Below are 14933 nucleotides of genomic sequence, written 5' to 3'. Positions count from 1 at the left end.
TTCATTTAACCTCATATCAACAGAGCAGCTCTTACAGGCTGCTCTGTAGTTGGGGTGTGACTGGTGACCTCATGCTGATTAACAGACGCTCCCCGCAGTTAGGCAGCAGGGAGTTGACTTATAAATCAGTATGACATTGGCACTAAAACCCCATCAACAGAGCTGAGCAGAACAAAGCCGCTGCTCTGTCAATGTGACTTCACTGGAAGCTGCAGAATCTCCAGCAGGAGTGGTCCATGACTGCTCTGATCGGGCCGAGACCAGCATTGGGCAAAACATGCAAGTAGTTAGCAACTACCTCCCTGTAAAAGTTCAAAGGAGCATAAGAGTATACTGTATTTTTCGGATTATAAGATGAACTTTTGTTCCCCTAAATTTTGAGGGAAAGTGGGGGTGCATCTTACAATCCGAATGTGCGCTGTGCTGTAGGGGGGGGGGGGGGCGGCTCTGGAGTGGTGTCAGGGGGCTGGGTTAGGCTGGCTGCAGGCTGCAGACACAGCGGGAGGTCACATGCTCCCGCTCATTAGCCTCTTGTAATATTCACTGCACCGTCTGTCCATCACCTCGGTGCTGAAGCCGCGCCGTGTTGGTTGACAGGGGAGCAGCACATATTACATGTGCCTGCACTCCCCCCCTACCCATCATGAATATGCCCCCCGGTCACTCTATATGCCCCCTGCCGGGACACACATGGCCCCCCGGTCACTCTATATGCCCCCCTGCTGGCACGCACATGATAAAATAAACGCTTAACTCACCTTCCGATGATGGCTCCATGCTTCCAGCTCCCCCGTGGCTTTTCCCGTGTCTGTGCCTACATCACTGCGTGCCCAGGTCACATGATCAGATGCCCAGGAAACATGAAGTGCAACCGAGGAGCTAGGAGCATGGAGCCATCATCGGAAGGTGAGTTAAGTTTTGTTATTTTATCATGTGCATGCCAGCAGGGGGACATACAGTGAACGTGGGGCCATGTGCGTGCCAGCAGGGGGGCATATATTGACCTGGGGGGCCATGTGCATGCCAGCAGGGGGCATATATTGACCTGGGGGGGCCATGTGTGTGCCAGCAGGGGGTCATATAGTGACCGGGGGGCCATATCCAGGATGGGATGGGGGGCTATGTAGCAGCACAAGGGGGCAATATGCCAATGTACCAGCAGTACAGGGGGGCAATGTACCAGCACAAGGGGGCCATGTGCCAAAGGGGGCAATGTGCCAATGTGCTAGCACAAGAGGGCAATGTACCAGCAGCACAGGGGAGCAATGTGCCAGCAGCACACGAGGGCAATGTGCCAGCACAGGGGGGCCATGTGCCAGGATGGAGGTTATATAGATACCAGGATGAGGGACATATATGATTTGTAAGACAGACACTGGAATTATAAAACAGACCCCCATTTAACATAAAACATTTTTTTTTCCATTTTTCTTCACTAAATTTGGGGGTGCGTCTTATAAAGCGAAAAATACGGTAAATCAAAAGGTCCAGGATAATCCCTTTAAATATGCCAAAATACTGAACCTGGTTTGTTTTAAAAACAGAGATGTTCTGATGAAATACCCGCCTTTTCCAAGTATATGCAATGTATGTACAATATACTATGTAATGTATATACCATACATAAAGAAACTGATCTATAATAAGCCTTGTTTCAGTGATTTAATGTGCCTAACAAGTTTAGGATCAGGCAAATTTACCCTGTTTATTAACAGGAACATTTCCTGGGACTTTCTCTTTTGGATTGTCAAATCATTTTTGCCACATTTTTTCGCAATGCAAAGGAAATTTTAATATTCTTTTTTTTTTTGCGGATATCAGAGGAAAATGTAAAGAAAACAGGAAATTCGTGTCTATTTTCACATTTTTTATTTATTTTTTTACGACCACAAAGGACTGCTAAAATAACATTTTACCTTGTGCTCGCCATTTTGTAGAACTTATTTTTATACATTGGACATGTGTATTTTTCGCCGGGGGCTATAATCAGCATTTAGGACAGGCATTTTTTTTTATTCTTGCTTTTTTATTTACTTAATTTTCATTTATTTCACAAACTGAGCACCCAATAAGGTCTTAAAAGATCTTTTTGGTGGAATTTCAAAATATTAATACATTTTTTAATGTTGATTTTCCCTGTAACAGAGGGTGATAAATAAGCCTCAGTTACAGAGGAAATTCAGCCTCCTAGTTGTATAGCAGAGCTGACTAGAGCTCCTATGACATGATCACTGGGTCTCGAGGAGGAAGAACCATCAATGTTTTCTAATGTGCAAACACAACACTTGCTCAGCGCCACGGACACAGCAATCAGCAAGGCAAATATGATAATAAATCATATTATCCTTCTATGTTGCGACTCTGTCTGTATCTCCCAGTGTTCTCTCTTTCTCCTCAGCTGCACAATCTCCTGCAAGCTGTTAACACTGTATTTAGAAGATCAGTGCAGAGCAAAGTGTGGACCACCCGGATGTTTCAAATATATGGGTCATCCAGAAGAAGGTAAAGAATACCTATCTACATTATTAATACCTATTATATTAATACTATTTAATAAAACAGTGAACAGCCCCAGAGGAATGATCTTTACAAAAATTACCAATTAACAAAAGTGCTCATAAGGACCCTGTAGGGGTTTTACTCACTTGGGTGCGACGGGAGGAAAACAGAAGGCTCGTTCCTTTAAAAGTTCATGGAGGTTTATTACTTCATAAACCCCAGAAGCACAAACAGAAAATAAACAGCCTTTAGGTCAGGCAAAACAAAGTCACAATGTCCAAAACAGAGCTCTACTCCGTCAGGCCTGTGGGCACACAGGCTGGATTAGTGTCCAGTTCTCAGGCTTGGTCTGGAGCCAAACACACAGGAGGCCTTCTCCCTCCCACCACAGACCAAACAAACAACAGACCCCATTATATAGGCTGTAACCACACCTAGAGGTGAGGTATGTGGGTAACCAGACCAGCCCATCTCTCATAGCTACCCGCAACCCGGTCCCAGGTGCCCCAAACCAACCTCTTGGTGCTTATGTCCACTAAAGAAGAAACTCCGGGTCACATCACAGAGCGCAGCCATCTCTGGGACACATACCTCCCATCGACTACGCGACCATTAGCCTCCTTACATACTTCTCCCCTTCCCCCCTCTGCCTAAAGCCGTGGGGCTTGGCACTTTCTATTACCAGAGAAGGGATTCTTGAGAGGGCATCGGCATTACCATGTAGCTTCCATGCTCTGTGTACTACATGGAAGTTAAAATCTTGCAGGGCTGAGGGCGCATGCGCGGGCTTTGATGGGGCTGGACGTGCTCTGCTAAGCTCCGCAGCCCGACGTCCACATATACCCTCTCTAAGCACCGGAACCGGAGATATTTTATAGCGATCGAGACCCCCTTGTACCGGAGACTCCCGAGAACTATAATGCCCAAAAAAATTGGTGCTGGACAGCCGGTGAGCCGCCCGATCTCTGAGCTCCTGGCGGGCAGCGGTGCAGGCAAAATGGCCGCCGCGCCTGTTTCCACTCCTGCCCCGTCCCCACAGATCAGTGAGGGAGCAGGTGAAGACGCTCCTACCATCGGAGATGAAGCGGTGGTCTCCACCGCAACGCTTTTAAAAACCCTCCAGGACACCTTCCGTACCGAGCTCCACTCCGCTATGCAAGCCATATCCTCCCAGCTACAGGATATAACTCAGCGCACAGCAAGCCTGGAAGACAAGATGGAGGTCACGGCGGAGGCCCTAGAGGCAGATCAGGAGACCCTGAAACACCATGCGGACCGTATCACAGAACTGGAGCTGAGGAATGAAGATCTTGAAAACAGGTCCCGCAGGGGAAATATTAGAATACGGGGTCTTCCAGAATCTTTTGTAAATCTAAAGGAGACAATTGCCTCCCTGTTTACGGCATTACTACCAGATATGGACCCTTCTTTACTACACATTACCAGGGTTCATAGAGCTCTGGGTAAGCCACGGTCCCCTACGATCCCTCGAGATGTGGTCCTTAAAATGCAATATGAGGAGTCCAGGGACCTCATTTTGAACGCTGCAAGACCACTCTCCACTTTGCCTGGTCTTCCTGATGCTGTACGCCTCTTTTCAGACATTTCACCGGCCACGCTTTTTCGCAGGAGAGCTCTCAGACCAGTCACTTTAGCTTTGCAATCGGCTCAAGTCAAATATCGTTGGGGTTTTCCTTTTTCCCTATCTTTCACCCATGGCAATGAACTACACATATGTCGTTCGTTAGAAGAAGGAAAAAAGATCCTCGAGCAAGCGGGAATATCCTTCCTTGATTCCCTTCCCCCACAACCTCAAAGAATACCTCGACCGATCAAAGAATGGCAGACCGTTCCTAGAACTAGGAGCCAACGTTCACAAATTACCTGACTGTCTCTTTAGAACCCTTGGGCACTACGATATAGTTTTCCTTTACCACTCTGTTGCATAGAGTTGCAATTACCAATTTGAGATAGTCTTACTGTTCCTCTATTTTAAGTGCATCATTTCGGTTCCATGTTTATTACGACGAGCCTGAATTATTACTTGCTCTCCCCCCTCTCCCCTACCCTTCCTCCCCCCTACCCCCCACCTCTCCCCCCTTACCTCCCCCTCCTCCCCTATTCCCCACCTCCCCCTCCCCTCCCCTACCCCCCACCTTTCCCCCCCTCCTCCCCCCCACCTCTCCCCTCCTCCTCCCCCCCCACCTCCCCCCTCTATCTCCCCCCCACCTCCTCCCTCTACCTTCCACCCACCTTCCCCCCCTCCCTAATCCCTCACCTCTCCCCCCCTCCTTCCCCCCCTCACCTTCCCCCCCTCCCTTTTCCCCCACCTCTCTCCCCCTCCTCCCCCCCCCCCACCTCCCCCCCCTACCTTTCCCCCCTAACCCCCCCCTTCTTCCTCCCCTATTATATTATAAGCGGGCTCTTATTTGTTATGGGTTGGACCTCGGGCCACTTACATGTTGCCCAACTTTGGAGATTCCCGGAAAGCTTTTTAATATGGCAATCCGGATCGCCATGTGTTCTGGGACTAGATCCCAGTCTCTTTGTCTTTCATTGTTTTATGTGTTTATTTACCCCTGTATCGTCTCCTTCCTATTGTTCTCCCTTAGATCTACTCATTGCTGTCTACCTCATCACCTGCGGCGAGAGGTTCTTCATTGGCTGAGCTGGCTGAGAGCCTGGGTCTACGGGTCTTTTGCGATACTTTTGATCAACTATGTGTAAGGTAATATCCCACAATGCGAGAGGGCTGAATTCTCCTACAAAACGGAAGAAGGCTTTTTTAAATTATCAAAAATACAATCCTGATATTCTGTGTTTACAAGAAACACATTTCTCTACTACCTCCGCTCCTAAGTTCTTCGATCCTGGTTACTCCCGCTTCTATTTGGCCTCCTGGGACCGCAAAACTAGAGGGGTGGCGATATTTCTCAAAAATACTTTCCCTTTCCATCTAACTGACTCCTATTCCGACTCAGAGGGTAGATTCATAATCTTGCAAGGGACTCTACAGGGTAAAACTATCTGTATAGTAAATAGTTATATTCCTGCCAATACTCAATTGTCGGTTTTTAAAAAAATAATATCTAAACTTTCCTCAATCTCATACCAATACATTGTATGGTGTGGAGATTTTAATTTAACTTTAAATCCGAGCCTCGATAGTACTGCTCTGCGAAGATCTGATCTCTCTAAGACTGACAGGAAACTAATTTTACACATGATGAGAGAAAATAGACTAGTGGACATATGGAGAGAGGTAAACGGGCCTATGAGAGGCTACACGTTCTTCTCACCTGTCCACAAATCATATTCCCGTATTGACCTTCATATCACGAATGCGAGTACGCTCGCAGCAGTTTTATACTCACGTCACATCCCCTCGATTTGGTCAGACCATGATCTTGTCATGTCGGTTTTTAAATTTGACATTGCCACATCTAATCTGTTCAAATGGCGCTTAAATGAGTCTCTAATTATGGATCCCTCAATCAAATCCCAAATAAAGGAAGAATTGAAATTCTTCTTCCAAACCAATGAGACCGATGACTCCACTCCCGGAAATATCTGGATGGCTCATAAAAAGTTTATTACAGGCTCTTTTATTAAAATAGCCTCATTTCGTAAAAAAAGCAGAACTGAACTCCAAAACAGATTGGAGACCAAACTCTCCAAACTAGAACAAGCGAACCAGCTATCCACTTCTCGTTATTTAATAAAACAAATATATGATGTCAAAAAACAGCTAGATGTGATCCTCTCTAATAGAACGGAGAAGGCTCTGGCCTGGACCAGGGCTACTTTTTATAAGCAGGCTAACAAACCATCCAGAATGCTAGCCCGCCAATTGAGAGCCAGAGAATTTGTAAATACCATCCCTTCCATTAAAGATAACAAGGGACGTTCATCCGCTCACCCGGAGATCATTTATAGAGTCTTCCAAGAATTCTACCAGAAATTATACTCTTCCCCTTCAGAGCACCATGCTAACCTTCTGAACTCGTTTCTTCAGGGCATAAAACTCCCTAAAATTACAGATTCCATAGCACAGCAACTGCAGTCTGAAGCTTCACCTGAGGAAATTAATTTAATAATTAAAAAGTTAAAGACAGGTCGTGCGCCGGGTCCAGACGGACTCTCTGCCCTATACTATAAGAAATTTGGAAATATCCTTCTTCCTCGCATTAAAAACTTCTGTGATGCTCTCCTTATGGGTTCCCAGATGCCTCCTGAATTTTATGTTGCCCATGTGACTGTTATCCCTAAACCAAAACGCGACAACCTTTTAGTCAAAAATTACAGGCCTATTTCATTATTAAACGTCGACTTAAAAATATTTACCTCACTTATCACTAATAGACTTAATAAAATTATTCCTACGCTAATTCACCAAGACCAGGTAGGCTTCATTCCCAAAAGGCAGGGCCCTGACAACATACGTAGAAATCTTAACATTATTCACTCAGCAAATTATTCCCAAAAACCTCTCATGGTATTAGCCCTAGATATAGAAAAGGCGTTCGATACTGTTTCTTGGTCCTACCTCTTCACAGTACTAGCGAAATTTGGCCTTCCACAAAAGCTAATTACATGCCTACAACTCATATATGATAAACCAAATGCCTATCTCAAACTTCCTTCAACAAAACCCACCCCTATAACCATACAACGCGGCACTCGACAGGGTTGTCCTCTATCCCCTGCATTATTTGCACTGGCTATGGAGCCGTTAGCAGTAGCTATAAGAAATAATCCAGATATACTAGGTCCCACTGGACTAGGCGCACAATATAAAGTTAGTCTTTTCGCTGATGACCTTCTTTTGACACTGTCTAATCCCCACTCCACACTCCCTAACTTGTTCTCTCTCCTTCAGACTTTTGAAAAAATATCTGGTCTTAAAATAAATGTGGATAAATCGGAGGCTTTGTTTATCAACACCCCCAAGGTTGAGCAGGATTACTTAGTTTCACAATTCGGATTCACAAAGAAAGATCACTCCTTAACTTATCTGGGTATAAATCTTACAACTCATAAATCTTCTCTTTTCAAATGGAACTACGCCCCCCTAATTAGAACTTTTCATACAGATGTTGCCGGGTGGTCACGCATGGCATTGTCCTGGTTGGGCCGTCTACATACTATTAAAATGGTCTGTCTTCCGAGATTTCTCTATTTATTTAGGTCCCTTCCCATAATGGTACCTACAAAATGCCTTCGTGACATCCAGTCAACTATCTCTAAGTTTATCTGGAATGGTAAGAGACCCCGTATCAAGCAAAACGTCATGTTTCTACACAGGAAGATAGGTGGTCTATCACTGCCCAATTTTAAGTTATACTTTGAGTCTGCTCAAATAGCCCAAATGGCCAAGATCAATTCCAACAGTCTTAGTCCCAGGTGGGTTCATCTAGAATCTTTTTTTCTAAGACCATACTCGCTTAGAGGTCTTTTGTGGTCCACTGGGAAACTCCCGCAAAATATTTTCACTATAGCTCCCTTTTCAGCTCTCTCCCTCATCTTATGGAGAAAGGTGAGATTCAAATGCGGCCTACAGTCCAAACTGTCCCCACTCACTCCCCTATTTCATAACCCTATGTTCACCCCGGGATTAGAAATAACACATTTTACCTGGTGGATCCTAAGGGATATCTCCACGCTGAAACATCTCTGCTCTCCATTCAATTTACTACTTACCGGACAAGAATTTGTCCAGAAATACGAGCCACCACCCAAGGAAGCCCTACGTATAAACCAGATTCTCCATTTCGCCAGACAGCATTCACCCTGTGGAGTCCCATTCAGTCCAACCAATTTTGAACAGAGGTGTATTGACGATCCTCTGGGTAGTGGAATTATATCCCTTCTATACTCTCTGTTTAACAAACCATACGTAGAAGGTAAGCAAAAATATATGCTACAGTGGGAGAGGGATCTGGGACTTACTATGCCCATAGAGACTTGGCACACTTGTTGTGACACGTTGTCAAGGGGTTGTCATCAGACATCTTTGACTGAGACATCACTTAAAGTTTTACACCGAACATATTATGTTCCAACAAAGCTCCATGCCATGTTTCCGCATATATCTGAGGGTTGTTTTAGGGGTTGTGCGGTCCCGGGAGACCTTCTACACATCTGGTGGAGATGTCCGGTGGTTGAAGCCTTATGGAAGGACGTTAAGCTACTTATTGAACAATTATATAGTAAAACCATCCCGATGGATCCCACCGTTTTCTTGTTAGGCAAGAAACTCCCTGGGTTTTCAAATTGTTCACAGAAACTGGTGACCACTTTATGTATGGCGACCAAAATTCATATCGCTGCCAAGTGGAGAACCCCCTCATTGTCTATATCTTTGGTCAGAGATAGAATGGATGAGATCCTATTATGTGAGCGAATCCAGGCCACCAGAAATGACGAATGGGAAGTCTTTTTCAAGACCTGGAGCTCTTGGATAGATCTTGGCTCGGGTGCTCTTCTAGCTCAGGCCCTCTCGCTTTCTCCGTAGATACCTATGACAACTGAGATGTGTTTTAACCTTGTTATTCCGTTCATTTTGACCCTCTAGACCTGGCAGCACTTTTTATTGTATACCTTTCATACAGCTCCTGAAGTCTGTCCGCTTGATACATGTTTAAGTTTAAATTTGGGGCTGTATTACCTGGTTTCTCTATATACCTTCTGTAGGGGTGTTTACAGTTAAGAAGCTCATTGTCCTCTTGTTCTTTCCCTTTGTCTGTCTTGTCTTATACCTTTCTCATTCTGTATTGATATTTTATGTTTTAGTTGTTTTACTCGATGTACGATAGACTCCCCTCCGTTGCAGATTTTGTACTTTATGAGTGTTGGCTCTCTCTTATGTTTGGAGGAGCTTCTGCATTTGGTTTTTGTTATGTTGAAAATTTCAAATAAACAAATTGAAACAAAAAAAAATCTTGCAGGGCTAAGAACCAGCAGGTGACCCTAGCATTTTTACCTTTTGTTTCCTTCATCCACCTGAGTGGGGCATGGTCGATTACCAATCTAAACTTACGTCCCGTAATGTGTCCACCACTCACTTTATGGCCAAGCACTCCTTTTCTATGACCGAGTAATTCCTCTAACATGAGGAAAAGTTCCTACTCAGGTAGAGAACAGGGTGCTTTTCCTCGTGTAAATCCTGGGGAAGGACTGCTCTGACCCCAACATCTGAGGCGTCTGTTTGGAGTATGAACTCTTTCTTAAAGTCAGGGGCCACCAGAATTGGTTGTTTACAGAGAGCCCCTTTCATTTCTTGAAAGGCCACCTCTGCCTCTTCAGACTATATGACCATTATCGATTTTGTCTCCTTAAGGAAGCCAGTCAGGGGAGCGGTCATCATGGCGAAGTTCGGAATGAACCTCCTATAGTATCCCACAATCCCCAGGAATCTCTAACTTGTTTTTTTGGACAGCGGTCTCGACCATGTTTGAATCGCCTCCACTTTATTGATTTGGAGCTTTATCTCGCCTGGCCCCACTACATATCCAAGGTACTGGGCTTCTTCTTTCCCCAAGGCACACTTCTTCGGGTTTACTGAAAACCCCACCTTCCTTAGAGCATCAAACACTGCCTGGACCTTTTCCAGATGACTCTCCCAGTCTGCGCTAAAGATAACAATATCGTCCAAGTATGCAGCGGCGTATTGCTTATGGGGTGCAAGAATTTTATCCATAGCTCTCTGGAACGTTGCCTGGGCCCCTGCAGTCCAAACGGCATCCGGACAATATGGAAGCAACTGTCCAAGGTAGAAAATGCAGTCTTCTCCTTGGCTCCCTGTGCAATGGGGATCTGCCAATAACCCTTCGTCAAATCCAAGGTGGTTATGTACCTTGTGAGCCAAAGCCTCTCAATAAGCTCATCGACGCGTGGCATGGAATATGCGTCGAACTTGGAGACATCATTTAACTTCTGACAGTCATTGCAGAACCTCCATTCACCATCGGGCTTTGGCACCTGGACAATCGGGCTCGACCAACGACTCTTGGACTCCTCAATGACCCCGAGTTTTAACATACGCTCCACCTCCTTGGAGATCACTTCTCGACGGGCCTCCGGAATCTGATAAGGCTTTACGTTGATGCGCACACGTGGCTCCATCAGAAATTTGTTTTCTATGACCCTTGTGCACCCCTGTAATTCCGAGAACAGATCCCTGTTCCTCTGGAGCAATTCCTGGAACTGCTGTTTCTGGGCCTTCGACAGCATCTCCGCTATGGTGACATGTCAAACCTCACCTTCTGACTTGCCCAGCAAGCAAGGAGTTTCAGTCGGCTCTTTGTCTTGCCATGGCTTGATGAGGTTAACATGGTAACATGATATGGTTTCCGCCTCCCTGGCTGGTGAATCTTGTAGTTTACCTCACCAAGCTTCTTCACCACTTCATACGGCCCTTGCCATTTGGCCAAGAACTTGCTCTCCACAATAGGAATTAGCACAAGAACTCGGTCTCCTGGATTGAACTGCCTCACTCTGGCTGACCGGTTGTAGACCCTGGCCTGAGCTTCTTGTGCCTGGAGGAGATGTCCTTTTACGATGGGCATCGTCTTCGCAATTCTCTGCTGCATCAGTGTCACATGCTCAATGACGCTTCTAGGTGACGTGACTTCGGCTTCCCAGGTTTCCTTGGCTATATGCAGGAGACCCTGCGGATGTTGGCCATACAAAAGTTCGAAAGGCGAGTACCCCATAGAGGCCTGGGGAACCTCACGGACGGAGAACAGCAGATAAGGTAAGAGACAGTCCCAGTCTCTACCGTCTTTTTCTTTGGCTTTCCTCAGCATAACATAGTATTTAAGGTTGAAGGAAGACTTTAGGTGCATCTAGTTAAACCCATAGCCTAACATGTTGATCCAGAGGAAGGCAAAAAAAAAAAACATGCGGCAAACACTAAGCTCCACATTGGGGAAATAAATTCCTTCCCGACTCCACATATGGCAATCAGACTAGTTCCCCAGATCAAAGCCCTATCAAGGAATCTAGTATATATAACCCGTAACATTATATTTTTCAAGAAAGGCATTCAGTCCCTTCTTAAATTTTAGTAGTGACTCACTTATTACAACTTCATATGGCAGAGAGTTCCACGGTCTCACTGCTCTTACAGTAAAGAATCCGCATCTGTGATTATGATTAAACCTTCTTTCCTCCAGATGTATAGGATGCTCCCTTGTCCCCATCTCTGGTCTAAGAGTAAAAAGATCATTAGAAAGGTCTTTGTACTGTCCCCTCATATCATGCTCTTCAGGGTTTTATTAAACCTCTCGAAAAGGCCATTTGTCTGAGGATGTTACACTGAAGTCCTCAACTGGGAGATTTGCAGAACCTTGCATAACTCCCTCATCACCTTACTCATAAAAGGTGTTCCCTGGTCAGTCAGGATCTCCTTCAGTAAACCTGTCCGGGAAAACACATGGACCAATTCGCGGGCTATACTCCTCGCGGAGGAGTTTCTCAGGGGAATTGCCTCAGGATATCGTGTGGCATAGTCCGGGATGACCAAAATATACAGATGCCCATGAGTAGATTTAATCAGGGGACCAACCAAGTCCATAGCAATTTTCTGGAACGGCACTTCAATAATGGCCAGTGGCACGAGGGGACTCCGAAAGTGAGAGATGTGGGAGGTTAACTGACATGTGGGGCAGGACCTGCAATAGTTTAATATTTCCCGGTGACACCCGAGCCAATAGAGCCTCTGCACAATCCGTTACTGTGTTTTTTCCACTCCCAGATGTCCCCCCAAGATGTGTGAATGGACCATGTCCAACACCTTCCACCTATAGGGGACTGGCACTATTAACTGTTCCCCCAGCTCCCTCCTCAATTTTGTGACCCGATACAACTCCCTACTCATCATAAAATAGGGAAACCTTGTATCAGCCACCAGCTCCTGTGCAACCCCATTTATGACGGTAACATTATTACGGTAAATGCTTCCTTCAGTGTTGGATCCCTATGTTAGGCAGTCCCAAAATTCTCACTGGTCCCCCCTAACTCTGGAATGTCAGACACAGGGGACACCTCCTCCTCATCCCCCACAAGAACACAAAAGGGAAAACCGTCTGCCTCTGGGTGTGGTGATACCTTATTAGGGTTCACTGGTTTCCTATTTGTGCCAGCGAACTCAGAACCCTTCCCCCACAGATCCCAAAATAAACAAAAGTCCCGGCCTATAATAATAGGGTGCAACAAGTCCCGAACAACGCCGACCTCATGGGACTCAGTACCGTGGGTCGTTTCAATGTCCACTCTGGCTATAGTGTAGTCCTTAGTGTCACAATGTATGCACCGAATGACAACTTTTTTCCCCGAGATTAGTTGGAGAGGAAACGTGGCCCTCACAAGGGTAACCAGACTCCCAGAGTCTAACAGTGCAGTTACATCTCTCCCATTCACCTTCAAGGGTCACGCTTGAGGCCCCTCGTTGGATGGAGAGTTCATACTGCAGGCTGGATATGCATAATATGAACGACTTCCTATTCTGCAGTCCATCTGCTCAGGGGTCAGGTGACAACAGGTGGCTATATGGCCTGGGCCTTGGCACCTCCAGCAAACAATATCACCTGTAGGGACCTCGGGCACCACCTCCCCTGCCCCTTTGGATGCCCCACCCCGTTTTGGGCCTCTGCCCCCTGTTGGGACCCCCAGTATGGAGTGGGCTGCTTTCCCACAGAACCTTCAACCCCCGGCATCTCTCGACCAGTCCAACCAGTTCATCAGCATTCCGGGGATCACCCTGGGCAACCCAAGTCTGCACAGGCCTCGGCAGGGAGTGCACAAACCGATCCATCGCCATCCGTTCTACCATCTGCGCAGGCGTAGAGGACTCTGGCTGCAGCCACTTTTGGACCAGGTGCAACAGGTCAAACATTTGGGAGCGCAGTGGTTTGTCCCAGTGATACGCCCAACTGCGCCCTGAGAGTCATTGTTAGCCCCAAGCGTTCAAGAATCTGTTTTTAGCTTGCCATACTCTTTGGCGTCCTGCAAAGCTAAATCATATGATGCTTTCTGGGGTTCTCCTGTCAAGTATGGCGCCAGTACCTCTGCGCACTGCTCTGTCGACCCTTTCAAACACCGTCAGGAAGGCCTCAACATCATCGCAGGGAGTCATTTTCTGCAAATCCCATCTTACCGCCTTCCGGACGTGGGCATCATCAGCCGGACTTGGGGTTGGGGTGATTGTCCTGCCCTGGATGGCAGTTGCCAGAAGCTGCATCTGCTGCTGTTGCTCCTGCTGGATTTGCTGTAATAAAAGCCTGTTGGTCTCTTGCTGTTGCTGCTGCGACTGGACCAGGGGTTTCTGCAGGTCCTCCATCTTGTCTGGCGATGCTTGCTGGCATGACATGCAGTCCTTCCTGTATCAGTCTCACGTCTCTGTTGGGAACGCTGCCCGCACGTCTAGCACCAATTGTAGGGGTTTTACTCACTTTGGTGCAACGGGAGGAAAACAGGAGTCTCGATCCTCTAAAAGTTCATGGGGGTTTATTACTTCATAAACCCCAGAAGCACAAACAGAAAATAAACAGCCTTTAGGTCAGGCAAAACAAAGTCACAATGTCCAAAACAGAGCTCTACTCCGTCAGGCCTGTGGGCACACAGGCTGAGTTAGTGTCCAGTTCTCAGGCTTGGTCTGGAGCCAAACACACAGGAGGCCTTCTCCCTCCCAACACCCAGACCATGTGCCAAACAACAGCCTCCATTATATAGGCTGTAGCCACACCCAGAGGTGAGGTATGTGGATAGCCAGACCGGCCCATCTCTCATAGCTACCAGCAACACAGTCCCAGGTGCACCAAACGAACCTCTTAGTGCCTACGTGCACTAAAGAAGGTACTCCGGGTTGCATCACAGAGCGCAGCCATCTCTGGGACACATAACTCCCATCGACTCCTCCTTATAGCCCCTAATGTTCTCCAAGAGTTCCAGGTTGTTGCGTGCCAACATGCAACGCAGAATTCCACAACAGCCAAAACCGATCTCACAAAGAGCGAGCTATCGCAAGGTTTCATTCATAGCACTGACAAGTGAAATTTAATTCCGATAAAACATTAAAATCAATTATAATTACACCGCTCACATAATATGACTTTTCTTATGATCTAATAGCTTTGACAAACTATTTATGTGAGTAAGAGAGGGAATGAATACCATGTATAAAATACCTGTGGTTTCTTTTGTAGCAGTTCCTCCACAGCTGCGGACACTTGTGTCTGCCAATTCATCACATATTGCTCAAGTTTCTCCACAGCAGTTTTATCTGCTGCCACTATGGAAGGTTCAATGTCAAGGTTCACATCTGGTATTTCTAATTTAATTTCTCCTAATATTGAGATAAAAAGAAGACAAAAAATATATATTTTAGGATAAGTATATGCAATGTGACAAAGTCACTGGTAAAGTGCTGGAAG

The 14933-nt window shown here is 46.3% G+C and overlaps 1 protein-coding gene across 1 annotated transcript in view; it reads right to left on the bottom strand.

Moving 5' to 3' along the window:
- DNAH10 (dynein axonemal heavy chain 10) overlaps positions 1–14933 on the bottom strand; it is a 167035-nt gene that overhangs the window by 128996 nt on the left and 23106 nt on the right. Inside the window, exon 7 of the mRNA XM_077293221.1 lies at positions 14688–14845. Within this exon, the coding sequence (XP_077149336.1) occupies positions 14688–14845 (158 nt within the window). The remainder of the gene's footprint in view (positions 1–14687; positions 14846–14933) is intronic.

The sequence above is a fragment of the Ranitomeya variabilis genome, chromosome 1, assembly GCF_051348905.1.
Source record: "Ranitomeya variabilis isolate aRanVar5 chromosome 1, aRanVar5.hap1, whole genome shotgun sequence".
Lineage (NCBI taxonomy): Eukaryota > Metazoa > Chordata > Amphibia > Anura > Dendrobatidae > Ranitomeya > Ranitomeya variabilis.
Note: the sequence above shows the minus strand (reverse complement) of the source record. Positions and strands in the feature narration are given on the sequence as shown.